The sequence below is a fragment of the Acomys russatus genome, chromosome 24 (assembly GCF_903995435.1).
Source record: "Acomys russatus chromosome 24, mAcoRus1.1, whole genome shotgun sequence".
NCBI lineage: Eukaryota > Metazoa > Chordata > Mammalia > Rodentia > Muridae > Acomys > Acomys russatus.
In genome coordinates, this window is record NC_067160.1 from 9,152,591 (window position 1) to 9,174,829 (window position 22,239).

General features: G+C 42.1%; 1 protein-coding gene across 5 annotated transcripts in view; it reads left to right on the plus strand.

The window, feature by feature from the left end:
- Znf385b (zinc finger protein 385B) overlaps positions 1 to 22,239 on the plus strand; it is a 291,955-nt gene that overhangs the window by 215,163 nt on the left and 54,553 nt on the right. For 3 of the 5 annotated variants that reach the window (XM_051166982.1, XM_051166984.1, XM_051166985.1), the window contains 2 exons: positions 4,905 to 4,943; positions 9,431 to 9,541. In XM_051166982.1, coding sequence (XP_051022939.1) covers positions 4,905 to 4,943; positions 9,431 to 9,541 — 150 coding nt within the window. The remainder of the gene's footprint in view (positions 1 to 4,904; positions 4,944 to 9,430; positions 9,542 to 22,239) is intronic. The other 2 variants (XM_051166983.1, XM_051166986.1) reach the window with 1 other exon arrangement.

Below are 22,239 nucleotides of genomic sequence, written 5' to 3' on the forward strand. Positions count from 1 at the left end.
TAGAGTGGGCACATGATGTTCTTCTGCACACACACACACACACACACACACACACACACACACACACACACACGCATATACACACATGCACACACAAGAGAGAGAGAAAGAAAGGGAGGAGAGAATAAAAGCCAGTTTTGAAGATTATCTTGTATCTAACCCATCTTCCAAACAATGGGATAGCTCTCTTTTTTAAACGTATTATAAAACAATCACTCTCATAACCTGCCCTCAAATGAAAAGATTCTTTAGTCTGAGTTCCTGAAATGATGGGATTTTTTTTTTTAATGTCACCCCAAGGAGACCCAATACTAGACAACGCAGGAGACAATCTCTTTATTTTGCATTCTCTGGGTGTGAATAATTCCCATTGTTATTACTCTGAACAGCGAACTGTAACAGCGTCATAGGTATTTATATTTGTGTCTTACAGTTTATTGTCAGCCATGTATTCTTAAAACGTTAATATATTTTATTGAGAAAAGTAAAACATAACACTTTGAAGGAACCAACTTCTCTGGGGATAAGAAAATATTAATCTTATTTCCCACTATTTTATTTCTCATGTGGAGCTATTAAATTTTGCGATAGAGGTAAATTCTCATTTGTTTATTCAATGATCCCAAATAAATTTCATGCCCTTCACCAATTCCTTAACTTTTCTCATTTCTCTCAGAAGCCTACACCGCAGTGTCATAGCACGCATTGTTAAGAGTGTCTTTGCAGATGAGCACAGATCTCCGTATTCGGTGTTTACAATTTGACCTGAAATTATTTTAATTGTAGAAACACTGAGAATAAAATGAAAACCTTTCTAGAATGTCTTTTTGTATCCTGATTGAAAAAAGCCACTTTCTTTCCTAATGATATTAGTCACAGCTCAGCATTTCCTTGTTGAAGAATGGAAGTGAGGAAAACCAGAAGTCCCCCCTTGGCGCTCCTCATCTCCTTGGTGCCTTCCCCTGCCCTGGAGCAGCAGTTGTGGCTAGGGCTGAGTTTGGCCAAGTTTTCCCCCTGGGGCTCAGCTCAACTCTTTCCTGCCTTATCCTGCCCCAGAGCCACAGTTGTAGATAGGGTTGAGTTTGGCCTTTGCTTTCCAACTCATGGAATCAACTAGTCAGTCCTCTCTGCGTGCACTTTATTACCCTGAGTTGTGAGCCCTGTGCCACACACTCTCTGTCCTCTACTTAGTTCATCCAGTATTCCGATAGGATCCTTAGCATCCAAGGAAGTGCTGGGTATGCGTGTCAGTGGTAGCTGTACCTACGCAAGGATACGTTGACCCGTCTCTTTGTTTAAACCAAACTCCAGTTTTGAATTACACCGCAGCACAATGTTGAATCGTTTCTCCTGACTGTTTGTAGCATGAGAAATCACTAGGTATGTGGGCAGCCAGGAAAAGAGAACCTTTTACATATGTAGTGACAATATCTGCAACACACAAGTATCCACTGTCAGTTTAGACATCCCGTGCCAATAAGAGGCACATGGCTAGCCGTGTGGTATATCCCAGTAACAAAGGAACAACAAAACTGCCTGAAGGTGAGCTTGAAAATTATTTCTTCTACTCAGAACAGCTTAAAAATGGTCTGGCAAGCTGGGCATGGTGACTCACCTATAGTGCAGCACATGGGAGGGTGAGGTCAGGGGATCGCTGTTGCCTTTAAGGCTGATCTGGGCTGTGTACCGAGTTCCAGATTAGCCTTTGCTACAGAGTGAGACCCAGCTCAATAAATAAATATCCTAATGGCATCCTGATATATGTATGAAATGTATATTTAGCGTATATATGTATATACATATATGCTTAGATCAGTACCTTGCTCAGCCTTCATCGAAGCTTCTTCTGGAAGCAGATGGGCCCAAATACAGAGACCCACAGCCATACATTGTGGAGAGAGTGAGAGACCTTGGAACACTCAGCCCTAAAAGGGATGTCTCCATCAAATCCCTCCCTGTAGCATTTGTTCAAAGAACCCTGCAAAACAGGAGATGTGGAAAGTGCAAGAGTTAGAGGGCATGAAGCGCACCCAGAAAACAAGGCCTTCTAAGTCAGTATGACCAAAGCTCAAATGAATTCACAGAGCCTAAGGTAGCATGCACGGGTCCACACCAGGTCCTCCGCATATATGTTATAGCTTCTAGTTTAGTGTATTTAATGGGATTCCTGAGCATGAATGAGTGGGTTCCTGATTCTTATGCCTTCCCTTGGTCCTTTTTCTGTCTGTTTGTTTGGCTTGTCAACTCCAATGAGTTTTTGTTTTATCTTACTATATTTTATTTTCCTATTTTAAAAAATCCCTTTAATCACTGAGAATCCTAAAACTTAAAAACAAATTAATTTAGGAACATTCCATATGTTTCTTTTGATCCCCCAAAATGAGATTCTAGAAAAACTACCAGAAAATGCAGGCTGGTCATCTTTACAAAACTTTCTTCAAAATAGAACAAGAATATTTTTTTGCTTTACGCCCAGCCATCCTCTTTGTCAATGGAATTGTGCATGGTGGCTCTCGGAGCCCCTACCAACATAGAACTGAGTAAAAGAGATCAAGCTTTCTAAGTGTATTTATTTACTTCTTCCTTGACACTTTCATACATGTATATAAAGAATTTTGGTCATTTCACCCATCACCCTCTCTAATCTCCTCTCTCTCCCCAACTGAAACACTTGCTCCCAACAAGCCCCTCTTTGTGCTTCCATGTGTCTGTTTTCTGAAGTAACTTTAGAGAGATATTGCTCTCCAATAACGCAGCTGTCGCTTTTAAACGTGTCATTTCATGAATATTTGAAATATAACGAGACTCTTCTGTCACATATTCTCCCCTCAGTCTGATATTGAGAAAGAAGGGCATGAAAAAGAACGACTAGTCTTTGTGTGCTACAGTGATTTGATGATGTCACAGCTAAAAGGCCGATGCTTAACTAAACTTCCAGAAGGCCCTAAACTGAAGGGTTTAGTAACTGAAGTCCTCTTTGCTGCAGAAAGGGGAAGGCAGGCACAAAACATGCCTAAGCCTTGCTAGCAAGTAATCTCTTATATGTTTATCTGCATGCTCTCTGACCAGCTATGATTAGGAAAGAGGGCAGGAAAGCCCAGATTTTATATACTCAATTTTTTTTTAAAAAAGGAGGGCGATATCTTAAGAGCAGACAGAATAAAAAAGAGAAAAGCCGGAGTTCTTCTTTGAGACACTTGTATGGGCAGCTGCCCTCTACATGCCAGAAACTGAAGGCTCACGCTGTGCTTCCGCCTGGTCCACCATCCGCTGCAGCACTCCCGCTCTAGGGTCAGTGTGGAGAGAGACCCCTGCCTAAGCTGGAAGCCTAAATCCAATACCGGAGAGCATTAAGGTTAACAGCAACTGAATTCCTCAGAGCCTGGGATTCTTGGTCTGTGTGGGGAAAATTATAAGTCATCTGCCTCACCTGCTGGTGCAGAACGCATGAGCTCACCCCTGGGCAAACTCTAGCTGGACTAGGGCTCTGAGAATCTAAGCAGCTCTTCTGATGTTGTTTATTAGTGTTATTACCCAGCTAGAGAATGGAATTACAGAACAAATACCCATGCCGGTGACACTGATGTTATACACGGAGAGGAGGCTCCAGGCTACCTGCAGCATAAGATCAGCAAGAGAGAGGAAAGCCCAAAGTCGGAAGTAGCATAGAAAACAGACTACTCTTTCTTTCCTCCCTACCTTCTTCCTTTTCCATATCTTCTTATTTGCTTAATAGTAACTTTCACCCTCTAGATTCCAATTAATTAGCTTGTAGCATCTCACATTTCAGATTTAAAGCCATCTCTAACTCATTTGCCCACGCAGACTGCAATGTTATCTGAGCCACGGTCGGACTCCAGAAATGTTTGTTGAGGGGATGATTTTTAAATATTAAAAAAAAAAAAAAAAAAAAAAACAGAAAGCCTAGCTTCTAATTCTCTTTACTTGCAATGGACTTACTGATTCGTGTAGGTAATCCGTGCTCACCAAATGGTCTTAAGGACATTAGTATAAATAGATTATTGGTTTAAAGGTGAAATTGCTTTAAGAACAGCATGGAGAAAAGAAAGTCCTCTATGACTCTTGAGCAATTTCCCCACTTAATAGGGTAGCATGTGGGCTCTTCCTAGTCTCACCCTCTTCCTCTATTATCTAAATTGTTTAAAGACACCAGATGCAGCTTCAGTCTCAGGCTCTTCAGAAGTATTGGGCCAAACAAGCTTCTAATTCTATTGAAGTCCCATCTGGAAAATCACCTCGTGTCTAAACTATGATCCAGCACTTGGTCACACAACCCCGGAGACTGCCTATCCTTAGCCAAAGGCAGCCGATGCTACTTTTCTGTGTCTGGGTTTCTCTGTGGCCTCCTGTTTTCATGGGACTCCTCACCCATGCAGTTGCAAATTACGTTTTGCTATACTCAGGGAAAGTAATGGCCTTAAAAAAAAAAAAAGTATTCCTCCAAGTTTGTGGGCCTCATGATCTCTAGGAATATATCAAAGAGATGTTTACTTTCATCATCACTTTGAAAATGTAATGGATGGGGTGATCAGGCCAGCTTCATTAGTTCGTCTTATAGCACTGCAGCCAATAGTCAATTCATCCATCCATAGCCCCCAGTCGCCTGTTCGAATCCTGATGACAGCCACTACCCCGTCTTCCATTTTTTGCTACCCATCGTTTAATTGCACTGATAGGTTTGCTTTTCATTTCTGGGTGGTTTTTGTTAGAAGCACTGCACAGTGCTTGGTCTTGCTGCTCCATAGTGAGTGAGCATTTCAGAAACATGAACATCGTCAGGAACATGAGCGGGAAAATGGGTCTCTGAAACATGGAAATGTGTGTTAATATGCACAGTCTTCTCAAAGTGCCAGATGATTACTTCTGACTTTTACTTTTTTTAGAAAAGAAGAGGCTTATTTGGGACCAATAAATTCTGCCAGGTAAGGGTATCTGGAGCTGTGGGGCACGGATTTGATTTTTTTTCCCCCTTTCAAAGCTTTGTTATGATTATTTCCCCGTGAATCATAACTTTCCCCATCCACAGACTTTTTTGTGTGTGAACAGAAATAACATGAGCTAAAATGGCCTAACGAAATAACAAGAATTTGGTCACTTAAACCTTACATCTTACACTTAATAAATTGTTGAAAGTATTCATTTTTAACAATTAAATGCCTATGAACTGCCAATTACATTTTTTTAAATATTGCCTTGGTGTGTAATTGCAATTCTTCTAATAATTTACCGTAATTTTCTATATATGAAACCATTATTATAAACATATGTAATTTTTCATTTGGTGAATTTAATTACTTGGCATTATAGGTCTTTATGAGAATGTCTTTGCTGATCTAGGACCCATTACTTATTCTGGAAATTACCGTATGACTAATAGAAGAATTCCCAACCTCCCAGAGGAGATGTAAAGAAACATCTACTCAGCCCAGTTGCTGAGGCATAGATTCTGTCCACGGTTATTGTTCCAGGAGTGTGCATGACTCAAAGGTAGCCAGACTCCCAGGAAGTCTTGTAGGCAACATACAGCAACATTCAAGCATGTACGTCACTGAGGGATCTTTCCCACAGGGTGGACAGCTCATATAAACTGCACTACCGAAGAGCCCACTGGGCAACTTGCAAGCAACTTCACAACAAAAGCAGCCTTCATAGTCCATTGCTTATTCTTTATGTAACCTCAGGGAGGGAGAGACCTCAGACACGACAGCACGAAGGCTCTAGAGCCTCGTAAAAGCCCCTGTGAGCCGTGTGGGCCCTCCCTCCCTCTGGTGGGATCACGGCAACTCTGACTCAATGTGCTGTGGATCCCATTCAAGCCAGAGGAGACAGCCTCGCTACCACCATGGATCTACTCAACACATCTCATTCTGGCTGCAGAGAACGGCCCGTCCCACTAGTTCAACAAACAAGCAAGTCTATGTAACAGCAATTATTTTCATCTAGCTGTTAGAACACGGCAGAGACACATAAAGTAAAAAAATCAGAATATTACCGCGCTCTACCTTTTAAAAAGCCAACCGCCTTTTTGGTGCTGCAGACCTGAATCCCACCCATATGGTTCAGGAACTCGGCGGGGTCACGTCTCAGTCCACAGAACAGCAGCACTTGTTTCAAGGAATGCAGCCAGACAGGCGGCTAAGGCACACAGGAAACAGGATGTGAGGAAGGGCCTGGGAGCCAGGCATAGCCCTCAGTGGCATAAGCCCAAGGGTCTGCTTCCTCGGGTAGGCCTGACCTCCCCCAGGCTCTACTGTCTATCTCCTTAATGCTACCAGTGAGAGAACCAACACAGAGGTCACCTAGGGGCATTTTCTATTCAAGCCATAGGAGGAGAGGTTGCTTTGGGTTTCGATCTGTTAGAGCAGCAATAACCGTGTGACTCCTGAGCAGCTGCACCATGACAGGCAGAGAAGAGAAGACAGGCTTTCCTGCAGAGTTTCTTCCTCCTTGGCCTCTGACTCCACCCAGGTTCCCCAGCCTGTTGAGTTTGCCACTCACATTAGGATGGGCCCTCCCCGCTGTTCCTCGCAGGAAATGCCTTGCAGACAGACCCAGGGCTATGCTCCACTTACCTCATAGGTGTCTCTCAATCCTGCCACTCAGGGTTTGCCCTCAAAATAGACATCTAAGAGAAAGACCAAAGGTATTTCGACAAGAGGAAAACATGGGCTTTTTCTGAGAAGTCATATAAGGAAATGGATCTTTTCGGTAGAAAATAGTGTATCTTTCTAAGTGAGATACGTAGGGGCAAGATTTCAATATGGCCGGCTGCTGGCCATTCAAATGCAGGCAGCAAGGCAGGAGACAGGGAAGCCCTTAACACTGCTGTCCCAACTGAATGACTTTGTGGGGAAATCTATGATCTTTCAGGCCACAGGAGCCAAATCTGGTGCCAGTGTCTTTCGGGAGCTCCATAAGAGGCTTTGGGAAGCAGGGGGCTGGGACCTTGTCTGCCTCTGTGTTTGGAGTGTTCAGCCATGACTGACTTAGCCTTAGGGATTGAGAGGAGGAGCAGTGTGTTCAGACTGATGAGTGCCCATGTCAGCTTTGAGTAAGATGCCGTTGTGTTAGGAGTTCTTTGAAAAAGAGATGAAGGGGGCACGTCTATTCCAGGACTGTGTTAGAGCCACCCCTAATTAGCTTGGCTTAATAAAAGCCTTAAACCAGAATATTTTAAGCTCATATCTCGTGAGTGCTTCTGTGTCATACCATAGGTGAAGCCGGGACACATGCGTTTATTTTAAGCAATGGAGGTTTTTATTTTAAGATTAAATCTCAATATATTTTTAAGTGAATAATAGGGGAAAGTGTACACCCTAGCTGTGCTTTAATGGGTGATTTTCAATATATATTTTTAAATGGCCAATAGGGAAAATGTACGTTCTAGCTGTGGTTTAGTGAATATTATTATTTATGATTTTTAAAAGCACCTTGATAAAGATGAAGCGTTAGTGTAGACACACAACAACATGGAGCCAAGGTGGCATGCATGGATTAGCGTTGGTATATGTCTACACAATTTGACCCTTTGCATTTCACACAATCCCCAATGGGAAATATTTTACTGAGGGTTAAAAACTATCACAATAAAAGACTCTTTGGTTAACTTTGAAATTTGGGTGATTTTAACCCTGCCAATTAAGGTAGTCTATTTTATTTTCCAACCGAGTACAAGTTGATATGCTAATATACCCATAGGAGCCACCAGAAAGCACTTAGATACACATCTGTAAATAAAGTAAATGTCTAGTGTTTTCTTTCAAGCCTGGGATTGCCTCTGCCCACCAGTGGCTGTTGTGTTTAGCGTAGTTCTGTTTCGTCTTATTCTCATGCTGTAAGATTCAAGGCCTGTTGAGGCAGGACGGTGGTAACACTTGCCCTGCATTCCTGAGCTCTAGGTTGCTATGTGAGACCATTTTACAGCTCCAGAAAAATGTACATTCACACTACCTCCCCTGTTTCTATAGTGGAAGTATTCATTTACGATACCTCTCCCAACCGTTAAACTTGGAGGGGGAAAAAATGAACTAATTCCATTACCTTAAAATTTGTAGGTTTGGAGAGTTTCACATATGAGCACCCTGTATTCTAGTTTCTCCCTCTCTCCCAAACAACTTCTCTGGTGCTCCCCATCCCTTCCTCAGTTCATTCCTTCTCTTCTGTAATTAGTATTGTGTTTAATATACATACATACATACATACATGTCTTCCATTGTTGTCACTACATGTAACATATGTAACCATAATTCTACCCTCGTTCTTGCTGTGTGTAAGTTCTCCCAAGTGTTAATTCTATATTTTGCTGATTTATAACCGCGGCCAGGAATAGTATTTATTTCTTCTCTCTCTCTCTCTCTCAAACGTCATCAACTTATTCAATGCTAAACTGAGCTGGGGGAGATTTCCTATTTGGTGGTGTCAGTTGACCTGTCCTTGCCCGAGTCACACCTGTTGATGAGTAATTCTTCGCTCATGAGCTGCATTGTTTTGTGAGCCGCCAGTTGTCTGATGTTAATGCTCAGGGATTAGTTTCTGGGCTACAGGAGAGAATCATCACCTATTCTCTTTTTATCTGCTCTGCAAATAGAATCGCTTCTTTTTCTAAGTGTGATATCTCTACACCATGCCTTTTTCTGTGGCTGAATACTTTCAGGACTCTGTATATATATGTGTATATATATATATATATGTGTATATATATATATATATATATTATCTGCATATATGTTTTATATGCAAGCCAAAAGGAATCAGGCCATAAAACAAAACCTTGCTTGATCAATATTTAAACAAGGATTGCATTTTAGCCAATCTCTTGCATGCCTCTGAGTGCTCATTTGTAATATACTTTCTGGTACAGCAAGTTCCAATCCACAAGAACGGGAAAGCTAATAAATTATTTTAAAATAAAGATACACAATTTCAGTATCCGTAATAAGAGCCTGACGTTTACAACTCTGCCATAAATCAAAACTTAAGAAGTTAAATATATCTCTAATAACTGTCACTGAGGTCATTCGAGACCAGGCTGAACATTATCACTTCTTCCAAAGAAAACATTAACAACTTAATTTTAACCCCAACACCTGGGGCTTTGGTTTTCTTGTAGTGTGACTCCTTAACATTTCCCATGCCGCCTTCCATCAGCACTGGATCGCGAGGCATGTGGTGATGCTGTTGTGGTCCTTTTCGTGTTATGACTTCAAGCTGGTTTGTTTTGCTTTTGTTTTTAGCCTTCATTCCTGGAGACAAGCGCATTACTGATGAGCGGGACTCTTTGATGGTAGCCTCATTTGGCAACTAAGAGTTAAAGCCTTTAGGAGTAATTCTGCTTCTCTTATTTGCCCACAGTGCTGTCTTGTCTTTGATGATAATTTTGACTTTCTGTTTTTAATCATTTGCTCTTCAGATGGACCCTGTGCAGAAGGCAGTCATTAACCACACGTTTGGAGTCTCCATTCCCCCAAAGAAGAAACAAGTTATTTCTTGTAATGTCTGTCAGCTTCGCTTTAACTCGGATGTGAGTATTGCCTTTTCATTACTCTCTGAAATGTGTCAGGCTGGTGCTGATTGGTCTGAATACAGATAAATCTCTTCATATTTGTGTGACCTGTGGCATCTCAGCACAGGTTCCTCCTGGTGCTCCAGTGTGTCCAGTTTCCAAGCGACTTAGATTCAGTGCTTCAAATCTGAACCGTAGGACAAGAGGCTGACCATAAAGATTTAGACATTCTCTGCATAATCAGCCTCGCATGTACTGGGCCATGCTTGATCTCACCAATGCTATCTGCTTGCCAAAAGCACTTCCAAATCAGAAAATGTGCGAAGCAGTTCAGTGAATGCTGAGGAAGACCATTGTTATTTTCAAGAAGAGCTATCACAGTGCATGCATGTGTTCAGGCTGACTAAATATCTTAAAGAATCATGTTTTCTATAAGTTATACTTCTATTGCATAGAAATGTAGGAAAATTTTTTATTATGACTAGCCAGCATTGACAGTCTGCTAAAAAAGATACCAAGGAAAGGGTAAAATCTAAGTAGGGTTTTAAATGTGTAAAAAATAAAGTACAAAATAAACAACAGAAGAAATCTGGTAATAATTCAACAACTGGATAAAACCAGCCACCACTGCAGATGGGACGCTGAAGGTGTATCTGCTGTGGGGTTTCCTGAGTTTCTGAACTCAGAAGCCATTTTCCAAAGAGCATACCACAGATTTAATGTGTTTTTAGAAATTCAAAAATAGCAGACATCCTTCTTCGTATATACCATGATGTGACATTTTCATAATTCTACACAGTAAGGTCAATGGAATTGCACTCACAGGAAAAGAAGAGAACTTGGTCATGATTTCAGCAATTATACTTCGTGTGGTTTCAACCAAAGTCTAGTGAATGTTTAGTACCTCATAAAACTCCATACAGAAGAACTGAAATGCATCTAAATAAACAGAGGAATGTAGGATGTTAATTCATTTGACGCCTCAGTATCCCTGAGCTGTCAGTTCTTCCTGTAAAGACAGAAGAATGAATACCCAAATCTCCCAAACCGTCTATTTTAATAAAAAGCACTCACTTCTTAGAGCACCCATGCGAAAGAAAGAAAAATCTCTAGAAGCATACATTTTGGAGATTTATACTTCCTGGTTTCATTACTTACTACAAAACCTACAATAATCAAGGTATATTGAAAAATCACTCCATCTTGGGGCTGGACAGATGAGTCAGCAGTGAAAAGTACTAGTTGCTTTTGCAGAGGACCTAGCCTCCATTCCCAGCACCTTCTGTAACGCCAGTTGAAGGGGAGCTGGCACCCTCTTCTGGCAGCCATGGGTACTGCACACCCTAGTGTATATCCTGCACTTGCATCCATGCAGGCAAAACATGCCTACATATAAAGTTAAGGAAATCTTCTTAAAAATCTCATCCACTTAAACTCCTCAAGCTTTAGTTGTCATTCTTAATTATAATCAATACCTTAGTACTTTTTAATATAACCTCCCAGAGTTTGTTTATGGAACTGTAACTAAATGTGAATATAAGTTTTTCTTTTTCTTACATATGGAGTAGCACCTTTCTCTGCCTTTGCTTGTTTGTTTTTATTGTGTTCATGCACACATGTGTATGTGTGTTTTATGTACATATGTGTGCATGCACGCATGCATGCATATGTGTGAGCAAGAATGTGAGAATCAATTGATGTCAGGTGTTTTTCTCAATCTCTCTTCCTCTCTTTTAAAAAAAAAATTTAATTTTTAAAATTTTTATTTCACGTGCATCGGAGTTTTGCTGGCATGTATGTCTGTTGGAGGGTGTTGGAACCTCTAGAACTGGAGTTACAAACAGTTGTGAGCTGCCATGTGGGTGCTGGGAACTAAACCAGGGTCCTCTGGAAGAACAGCCAGTGCTCTTAACTATTGAGCCATCTCTCTAGCTCCTCTCTCTTTTTCTTGTGGCAGGGTCCTCTCACTAAACCTAGAGTTCACCTTTTCAGCTAGATCATCTGGCCAATGAGCCTCGAAGATCTGAGTGTGTCTGTTCCCTAGCACGTGGCCTCCACATGTGGCCACCACACGTGGCCACCATACCTGGCCACCACACGTGGCCACCACACCTGGCACTGATGCAGGTGCTCAGGTCCTCATGCTTCCAAGACAGACACTTTCCCATTGAGCCATCTCCCCACATCCTGCCTTGTATTTCTCACACTATACTGCTCTATCGCTGTAGAGCATTCCTTGACCTTTTTATTTGCTAATGTGCTAGACAAAGATGCTTATGTCCCAGAAACCTTAGATTCTCTTAATGTGTGATGTAACATCTAACATCACAAAGGGGAAATGAATTAGCAGACGGAATTGACGGTGGCATCTTTTATCTCTTATCCACCACTGTCTTGTGTGCCCAATGTATACAGCTCCTTAAAAAGGGAAGAGGAAGCGGGCATGGTGGCACATGCCTTTAATCCCAGCACATGTGAGGCAGTTCTCTGTGAATCCCAGGCCAACCTGGTCCTGAAAGCAAGTCCAGGGCAGCCAGGGCTACACAGAGAAACCCTGTCTCAAAAAACAACAACAACAACAAAAAAAAAAAAACAAAACAAAACAAAACAAAAAAGAAAAGAAAGAAAGAAAGAAAAGAAAAAGGAAAAGGAAAAGGAACACAGAAAAAGCAGTCATTAAGCATTCATTGTAAGAAGAGTTTGATTGCTTGTTAATGGCTTTCAAGTTAAAGGAAGGTGCAGAAGTGGAAAGATCTCTGGGAAATTAAGGCCAGACTGGGCTACATAGTGAGTTCCAGGGCAAACAGGCTGCACAGATCCTGTCTCAAAATTTAAAGATAGATAGATAGATAGATAGATAGATAGATAGATAGATAGAGTGAGTAAATAAATAAATAAAGTAAAAAGGAGTTCTTTAATACAGATTTAAGTTCTGTTTCTAAACTTGAGAAATGATACCAACACTCTTGGCCTTAGTTTTCCTTTCTATGATAGGAACTAAAGTGGACCGTTCTAGCTCTGTGATTAAAAATAATCTCCATGGTATTGCCATCAGACGAACAGGGCATAAACACATCTGTCTTACAGATAGGACAGCAAAGACCTCAGAATTCTACTTTCTGTTGTGTCATGGAAGCCAGGTGTGCTGGCCTGCCCCTGCAATCCTAGCACTCAGGAGACAGGAGGTGATGGCCAGCCCAGTCTACAGATGAGTGTGAGGCCTGGACAGCGTAAAACCCTGTTTGAAGCCAACATACACACACACACACACACAATCAGAAACTCAATCTATTCCATGGCTCGTTTGAGGGAGGAGTGAGAATTTTCTTCCTACAGTTCAGAATGTCTCACCCCTTTGATTTGTGCTCACCATTATTCCTTTTTTATATTTTCTGAGTGCACTAATATGGACAGGGACAGCTGCACACATGTCAGCAGATGACCACCAACTTCCTGTGGAGAAGAAAGAAAGTAATGAGATTTCTGAGTCATGCTTAGATCCTAGGCAATAAAACCACAAAAAATCTGGATGGCAAATTCAGAAATGTGACATATATGCGTTCCCAGGGTTTAGTAATGGCGTCATAATCTGCATAACTGAGCACTCTAACTGAGCATTTTTTTATTGGGGAGAAAGTTTATTATTTGATAATTACCCTATTTACATTTTAATGCAAGAATTAAGAAGATGATCATCCTTATTTCCTTTAATAACATTTCTAAATCAGCCCGAGACTGAATTGGCTTCACTCTTCAGTGTAGAAAATATGTTTATTGAAAGATCTGGAAGGCAAATTTGCACAGTAAACAGACTGCACTCCGCCAGTTCTCCATAACCCACATAAAACATACCAGGGCGGGCCTTGTGCAGTAAAACTCCAAGCGACCTAGTTTAAGTGTCCCGCAGCCCACTTTGTCCAGCTTTTATCATCTCAATAGAACTCCGCTGTTGGAAGGCAAAAGGCTACAGCTTTGTTTACACAATGCAGCCTTATGTAAATGAGTGAGCATTAATCACAAACATTTCCCAAGCGAGCCTTTACAAATTGACACCATTAACTTTGCCAGAGGCAGGCACTGCAGCCCAGGAATAATACACTTTCCAAAAGAGTCCTGGGCCTTTGCACAAACATGTGCAGATGCCACTTCTTCCTTCCTTCTTCATCGTCTTTTTATTTATTTATTTTTTAGTCCTAACCTAAAGTAAGCCATAATGAGGTTGTCATGAGCCTCCATGTTCCTCTGCCCACTGATAAATGAACACACTACAACTGAAGGATCATCATAAATGGATGAGCCTGCGTAGGAATCTTTGCCTGTCAGCTGGAACATGCCGTCTCCTGAGATGAGCCCAGTCAGGAACATGAGCTAGCGCACGCTTCAAAAGTAAAATCTTGAGGCGAACATTTTTTTTTCTCTCTCTTTTTGGCTAGGTTGGAAGTTGGGAGATCACAAAAAAGTTTTTAATTTACATATTAATTTCAGTTCCTTGGAGACTAGCAGTAGAAGGGTCAAGAAAATACAAATGTGGTTTTATGTAAGATTAGAGCAGGGCGACTTGGGTTTTCTAAGTGTTTCAAAACAGATGACATCAACATCACCATCACTGTAAAGTGATCTTCACCTCACCTGGGTCCTCACACTCCGTAGGGAAACAGGAACAAGAGCCCAGTGGTCTAATCGAGTTTTGAAGACTCTAGTCCAGGAATCGACCCTAACAATCCCATCACTGAGGTCACAAATTATGAAGCATGGTACCCCCTGATGCTGATTCCATAGGCGTTCATTACTAGCATGATGCTCACCCATCTGACCAGCAAAGCCTACAATGCTACTTTCTGAACAGCATCTTCAACAGTGAAACCCCACCATCGCCCACAATTCTCTGCATTTTATTTTATGTTACGACATTAGTGGGTTGGTGAGGTTTGTTGACGTCGTCCTTTCTGGGTTAGGCGATGGGCTTTGGTTTAGCCAGTGTCTCTGATTTTAACCCCCTGTGCTTCTTGCTATGCTTTCCGTCTTCCTGCCGGGGGATGTAAAGAGATGACCTCATGTCGTTTCATTGATTGACCTCAGCATATTATAGATAGACAGGAAACCAAAGGTTTGTTTCAAAGATAAAATGGTAGGCCAGCCATTTGTGCGAACATTTTTGAAGGTGACTTCACTGTCCTATTCTTGACTCTAAACCTCTGAAATTTTGAAAATCGCAGTCATCAGAGATCAGCGGCAATTCTCACGACCGTGGTTAGCGGGCAATTGGTATTTCTGCAACCCTGGCACCCTTATTTTGCGTCTATGTCACCTTACTATCTTAATTTCGCCGAGATTGTATCCTCTGGTATTTCTACCAGCACCCTCCTGCCTGCCCCATGTTAAGTCTTAGTCCCACCTCCTGATTTCTTTAGCAGTTAAAATCTCACAGTACAAACTCTCCTACCTCTCGTAAAACAAACTTCATCCACGGTGTGACACTTACAAAGCCTTCCTGCTGTGTCTGCTGCAGGCACCCCCATCCTCTGCAGCCCACCCGGTCCTCCCCAGTCACAGTCGCGGGGTTGGCTGCAAAGCCACAGCTCTGGGTCCCACATACGTTTCCTTTCCACATGCTGTTGGTGGATCCTCCATCTCTTGGCCACCAGGCCTGACTGTCCTCCCCCACCAGCTCTCGTGGGGCACCAAGTCCCTGCAGCAGCTGCCCTTCCTCCGAAACCAGATCAACCAAGAACCCGGAACCCTGTTGGGCATCGCCTTTGAAAATGTCCCTTTCAGGAAAACCGGTGCAGATAGTCAGCTGCAAGGGTTTTATGAAATTTGGTCACCATTTCATATTCCAGGGACTTCTGCAGCTTGCTGTCCTCATCCTTGAGCTAGCTTCTGTCTCTGAAGTGTGTCTTCCCTTGTTCTTTTCCGTGGTCTCTTCTGAAGCATTACATTTCTTCTTCCTTCATCATCCACTTAATCTTTTATTCTTTCCCAGTGCCCTTTTTCCTTTTCTCTTCCTTGGACACAGCAGAGTAACAAATACACCGCCTTCCCTGTCTGTCTTCAACACTGGGAAGGTTTTTACTAAGCTTCTCCTTTCCGTAAGCAGATCCTTTGCTTTCAATATAGAAAATTTGTCTCTTGATATTTGACTCCCACCAAGAGAAGCTCACTGTCACACGAATCAATCCAACTTCTCCATATGCATTAAGGCTATACTTTAACTGGTCCCTACGTCATGTGCATGCGTCTAACCACTGCCAACCACCTGCACACATCTTCTCTATTGCTCTTGACAGCCGTAGGCGTAGGCAGCTACACCTCTATGGTTTCATTCATGTAATTGCATATGAATTGTATAAAGTAGGCCTCCTTTACCAGTGGACACACAGCATAGTCAAAATCATGCATGGTTCTGTACTAAAAACACAGACTATTTCCCTCCCTTCACTTCTTCCTTAAGCAACGCAGTATAAGAGCTATTGCAGAAAATTTCTATTTCAGTGGTGTTGTCGATAGTCTGGAGATAATTAAAAAAATACAGGTGGCTATATTCAAATCCCATGTCATTTTTTATAAGGACCTCCTGCCATCACAGATTTTGGCACTCAAGGAAGCTTCTGGAACAATCACCCAATAACATGAGCAATGGCTACATGTACGTTCATGGGTAAGTGGTATGTGTTCCAGAGCATCGGTGCCCAGTCTGATCAATTGTGCCTGTGCTAACACGGCTCCTACTGGGAAAAAAGAGCCATGAAAGTTGCTCCTTGCTAAAACATGAGTGTATGATGGGAATTGGAGACAGGCAGACTTCAGCAGAGCCCTGCAGAGATGCTGAGGGGACCCTGCTCTCACTGCTGCTCACCTAGGAACTGAAATGCTTATTGTAAAATCTACATCTGCTACTAAGCAATATGAATTATTGGAAAAATTAATATGGTAAGTTTGAAAACCCAACCAATTCTGTCAAGAACAAAGGTACAGAGCCAAAAATAGAAGGGATCAATAGTGTCCAATGAAAATCTAGAAAGTGATAGCCAGCTTTTGTCAAACATTTTACATTTTTCCCCATAAATAAGACTATTTATATTGATTCTTAGGTTTGGAGGGTACTGAAGCAGATAGGAGGTAATTAAAAGCATAAATCTCCAGAGCCCGAGAAGGTAATTCTCTGTTTCTCAGACAGAGCTGACAAAATGATGAACATTTTTTGCTTCGATATGACAGAAATATAGCGTGATTACGTGGAACAGGGACATAGGGTGCTGAAAGTTTCCTTCACTAGCTGCCATTAAACAAAGCTCTTAAAAGCTCTGTCAGCCTTTTGAGGAATGTAGTAGCTACTCATTAAATTCCTTAGACCCTTGCTTCTACGGTAGCACTGTATACGTAAAAAGAACTTTGCAGCCCTCGGGATTCCCTTCTATTTAAATAGGTCTGTGGAGAATTTAGGACTGATTTTAAATTTTCCTCAGGGCCAGGGAGATGGCTTCATCCATAAAGTATCTGCCACCCAAGCACAAGGAACAGAGTTTGGCTCCAGTCTGTAATCCCAGTGCCGAGATCAGCAACGGAGGAAGATGGTGCACGGTGACTTGTGGTTCACACACAGGTGCACACATACCTGCAAACATGTGCACAGGAGAAAGTCTCTCTCTCTCTCTCTCTCTCTCTCTCTCTCTCTTTCTCTCTCTCTCTCTCTCTCTCATGAGCATAACAATTTATAAAGACTAGTCATATCCTAAATGAACCAATGAGGAAATAATGCAGTGTCTATGATTCAGTATTTTTCTGGCTTTACTTTAAACATAGAGATGCCTCACGTGACACAGAACTCTGGCTTTCACTTGTTTCCAGCCATTTTCAGAATGTTAAGCTCAGCCCAGTGTGATGGTGCACAGACTGTAAACGTGATCGCTAGAGTGAAGGCACCAACACCCACCCCTGTTCTGGTCTGTTTCCAGTAGGCTAATCAGATGTTAATAACAGCTTTAAAAAAAAATACTAGAGGTATTGTTTTTTTTTTTAACCATCTTCAATTAATAACCATTTTAATAAAGAAATTTTTCTTTTTAATTTCTCAGCAGTTTTTTTTTCCAAGTCACTTTGTTGTTGACTGTTTTTCACCCAAAAACTTCAATGCCACTTGGGGCTTAAGAAAGGCTGCCAAGAGTTTCTGTTTTGCTTCCTTCCTGGGTATAGATTTCTTCCGTTAAGACTGATTCCAGAATCATTAGCAATAAGAAAAAGTTTCACTTGATTTTTGTGGCTTGGGATTTCAGCCTCACATTCGTTCGATATATAATTAAGGACAGATAGAGACTCTGGGCTAAGCCCCTGTAGGCTCACTGTGATTAGCAGCTGGGCTAAAGTAGGTGTCTGGGCTTTATTTTCGGAAGCATTTGGCTTCCCATAGCTTCTCTCTGTAATGCTTTATTAGGCAGTTGGCTAGAATTTTCTTCACATCTTCACAACAAAAAATGAAAAAGCATTATTTATGTATGACCCAAAAAGAAGGAAAAAAAAAGGATGGAAATTTGTATGCCCCACTGCCCGAGCAAGATGAGTAACTTAAACAGTTCAGAACACTCTGCACAAAAGAGATCTTTTAGCTAATTGTACCTCTTAGGCAGCTCCTTGACTAACATGAGAGAGTATTGCACTGCAGGCCCAAGGACTTCCAATCTGGTAGTCCAGCAAGGCTGTAGGAACCTTATCATCCATGGTTTGGGGCATGAGGAGGTGGAGGAAGACAGCAGAGGAGATATTGTTGCTTCAGCCAGTTTCCAGAATATCAAGACTCTACTGGCAAAACACTGTGATCTGTGTGAGTGAGAGTGGGTTCCTCAAGGAGAGAAAGGCAGCTGAGAAAAACCAGTCAAAATAGTCCCAGCCTCAAGAGGAAGGCCTGAGCAATTTCCCTACAGACTTGGTTATCTGCCTGGGTGAAAAAGAGGGAGGCAGGGGAAGGAGGGGGAGAGGGAGAGAGAGAGAAGAGAGAGAGGAGGAAGAGGAGGAGGAGGAGGAGGAGGAAGAAGAAGAAGAAGAAGAAGAAGAAGAAGAAGAAGAAGAAGAAGAAGAAGAAGAAGAAGAAGAAGAAGAAGAAGAAGAAGGAAGGGGAGGGGCAAGGGAGGGGAGGGGGAGATTTTTAAGGCTGCCAAACTATCTGGTGCTAACTGCGGCATAACTCCAGAGAACACAGAACCTGTGGCTAGACTAGCCTCCAGTGGATCACTATTTGGCCGTGTCATCTCCCTGTCTGGTGCTACACTGACTCTCCACACACTCTCTGTAACTGCACACATGTAGTGCAGAGGGGAAGGCCTCGAGAGAAGGCCAGGACTGGAGGCAAAGAAGACAAAAGAACCATGAGAACTATGAAATTCTATAGCTAAATCAGACAGGGCTCGGCCAAGCTGCTGACAGAGCCTGGTGCCTTCAGTTCTGGCACTCAGGAAGCAGACGTAGGTGGGTCTGTGATTTTGAGGCTGGCCTGGGCTACATAAGGAGCACCAGGCTAGCCAGAATAGTTAGTGAGACCCTGTTTTACAAAACAATAATAAAAACCAAATATGGCTTGTTACATATATGCTCCTTACTGTACTCAGAATGTCCTGAAACCACAGTCACTTAGACAGGTGACAGAAGCTCCGCATCTTTTATCAGCATGTTCCATGTCCTAGATCTTAATTACTTTTTAGGGACTAGTATTTCATCTTTCCTAAGCCTTTTACCTTCCTTTTCTTTTCTCTTTCCCCCTCCCTGCCTCCCTCCCTCCATTCCTTTCATTCTTTTCTTCTTTTTCTTTCTTTCTCTTTTCAGTAGTGGTGAAGGTGATTTGGACTGAACCCAGGGTCTCATGCTTAGGCAAGCCCATCCGAGCTAAAGCACCAGCCAGCACTCATGTAAATCCAAAAGCAAGCAAGCAAAACCCATCCAATCCACCCCCACCCCTGTTCTCTCTCTCTCTCTCTCTCTCTCTCTCTCTCTCTCTCCTCTCTCCTCTCTCTCTCTCTCTCTCTCTCTCTCTCTCTCTCTCTCTCACACACACACACACACACACACACACACACACACACACACACACATGCACAAGGTCTGTGTTCCAAGGAACACGGAGAGTTTAATGCTGTGTTCACAGCTCAGACTACTGTTCTGACAAACCAGGCCTCTGAGGAAGGCACCACACACCAGCATCTAACCTAGCTTTGAGAATATGATTTGATGCTCATTGCTTTGTGTTTTCTATCTGACTGAAAAGTGTGCATTCACAGCGCTCAAAGTGGTCACACACACGATGACAGGAAAATAGGGAGAAGACTGACTGGGTAAAGGGTTCCTCCTGGAGAGGTGACATGGTGAAAGGTGGCGATGAACGGAATTGGCTCTATATAAATATGAAACTCAATGATTTTTTTTTTAATCAGAACGTTAAGAACATCTCACACATCATCACCTTTTCCCAAGTCAAGAAAACGTGAAGGAAGGAAGTTGACAAGGACACTGGGGAGCTCGCATTTTCACTGGGATGCAGTTTTAGCTTCAGTGAATGGATTAACTAAATTTTTATGTCTGTCACCTCAACATTACCATTACAAATCAGAAATGTAAAAAGGGTGTGGTTTAGCAATAATGAATATTAATTCTATTATACCATTGGTGAGATGTCTGATACTACAGGTTGTTTTTCAGTGTTGACAATGTTCTGTAGGATACAGATATTAAAAAAAGAAAAAGAAAAAGTAGTGGGCCTCATGACTAACACTTTTTCTTGTAAATGTAACAAAAAAATAAATTTTAATTTTTAATAAGAGGGTAAAAACTGAGGGAAAAGCAAATGACTTGTGCTTTTTAATCACATTGATATATTTAAGAGGGAAAAAAGCCTTAAAATTTTAACTAGACACATAACATTTAAAAAGTTAAAATGCTTCAAGGTTGCTTCCTTGCCGTTAAAATCCCTGTGATAGTGTGTGTACGTGTCACATCAACCATAGCAATGCCACAATATGAGTGGCAAAGGTTTACAAATTTGAACACACCTGAAATTACTTTGGGTGATTTCTCACCATTAGGAATTGTTTTTCTTCTTTTCATTTATTTGTTTATTTAATCACTTTACAGCCCGATCCCAGCCCTCTCCCTCCTCTCCTCCTAGTCTTACCCTCCCATCTTCCTCCCCCACCCCCCCCATTCTCAACTCTCCTTCTCAGAGAAGGGGAGGTCCCCAAAGGGTACCAACCCACCCTGGCATCTCAAGTCACAGCAGGACTACAGGTATCCTCTCACACTGAGGCCAGACAAGGCAGCCCAGCTGGGGGAAAGGGATCTAAAAGCAGGCAACAGGGTCATAGACATCCCCTACTCCCACTGTTAGAGGACTCTCATGATGACCAAGCTGCACATCTGTTACATATGTGTAGGGAGTCTAGGTCCAACCCATGCAAGCTCTTCGGTTGGTGGCTCAGTCTCTGTGAGCCCCTATGGGCCCATGTTAGTTGACTCTGTAGGTCTTCTTGTGGTGTCCTTGACCCCTCTGGCTCCCTCGATCCTTCCTCCCACCCTTCCACAGAACTCCCCAGGCTCGGCCTATTGTTTGGCTGTGGATCTCTGCATCTGTTTCCATCAGCTGCTGGATGAAGCCTCTCAGAAGTCAGTTATGATAAGTTCCTCTTTGCAAGCATAGCAGAGTGTCGTTAATAGTGTCAGGGGTTGCATCAGGGATTAAGAGCACTGGCTCCTCTTCCAAAGGTCCTGAGTTCAATTCCCAAAAACCATATGGTACCTCACAACCTATTATTATGGGGCCTGATGCCCTCCTCTGGCATGTAGGCATACATGTGGATAGAGCACTCATATACATAAAATAAATAAATAGATAAAGGAATTTATTTTTAGAATAATTACATGTAGTGAAGTCAGTGTGAACTGGGAGTTCCATAAATTCTCTATATTAACTTGACATAGTTAATTAAAACAGAAGTAACAAAATGTGCTCACTTTGTACCACAATTCCTGGTACGGAATTGCTGACCTAGTTTTAAAGAGAGGGATAAACTCACATACCTCAAATGTAGTCTTTAGGGAGAGAACAGAGTTATTGTTCGTTTCCCATTTATATGGAATGCTGACTTTTCAGAAGAATCTATTGCTTATTGTAAATGTTTAATGAATAAAAATAATTGAGCTTATACCCTGCCCAAAAAAAAATGTGCTCATTTTACACAGGTGTACACACACACACACACACACACACACATACACACACACACTTAAAATTTGCTAGGTTGTGCAGCTCAGTAGTAGAACACCTGCCTGGCATGCCCCAGACGCTGGGTTCTATCCCAGTGCTGGGAAAAAGGATATTAAACATAAGAGTAATCACAGCACCTACTTAGAACTTAGACCAAAAACAAAAGAGCACTGCCAAGGAGGAGTATTTTAGTTCTGTAATTTACAGTTACCAGCATGTGGGCTGGAGAAATGGCTCAGCAGTTCTGAGCACTTCTTGCAGAAGAGCATCATTTGGTTACCTGCACCCACACAGTGGCTCACAACCGTGCATAACTCCAGTTGTAAGGGACCCAGTGCCCTCGTCTGACTTCCCAAGGCATCAGGCACACACACGGTGCACACACACTCAGGCAAAACATTCATACATACAAACTGGGATAAGTAAATTAAGAAAAAAAAAAACACACAATCACCAGCATGTAGTGAAAAAT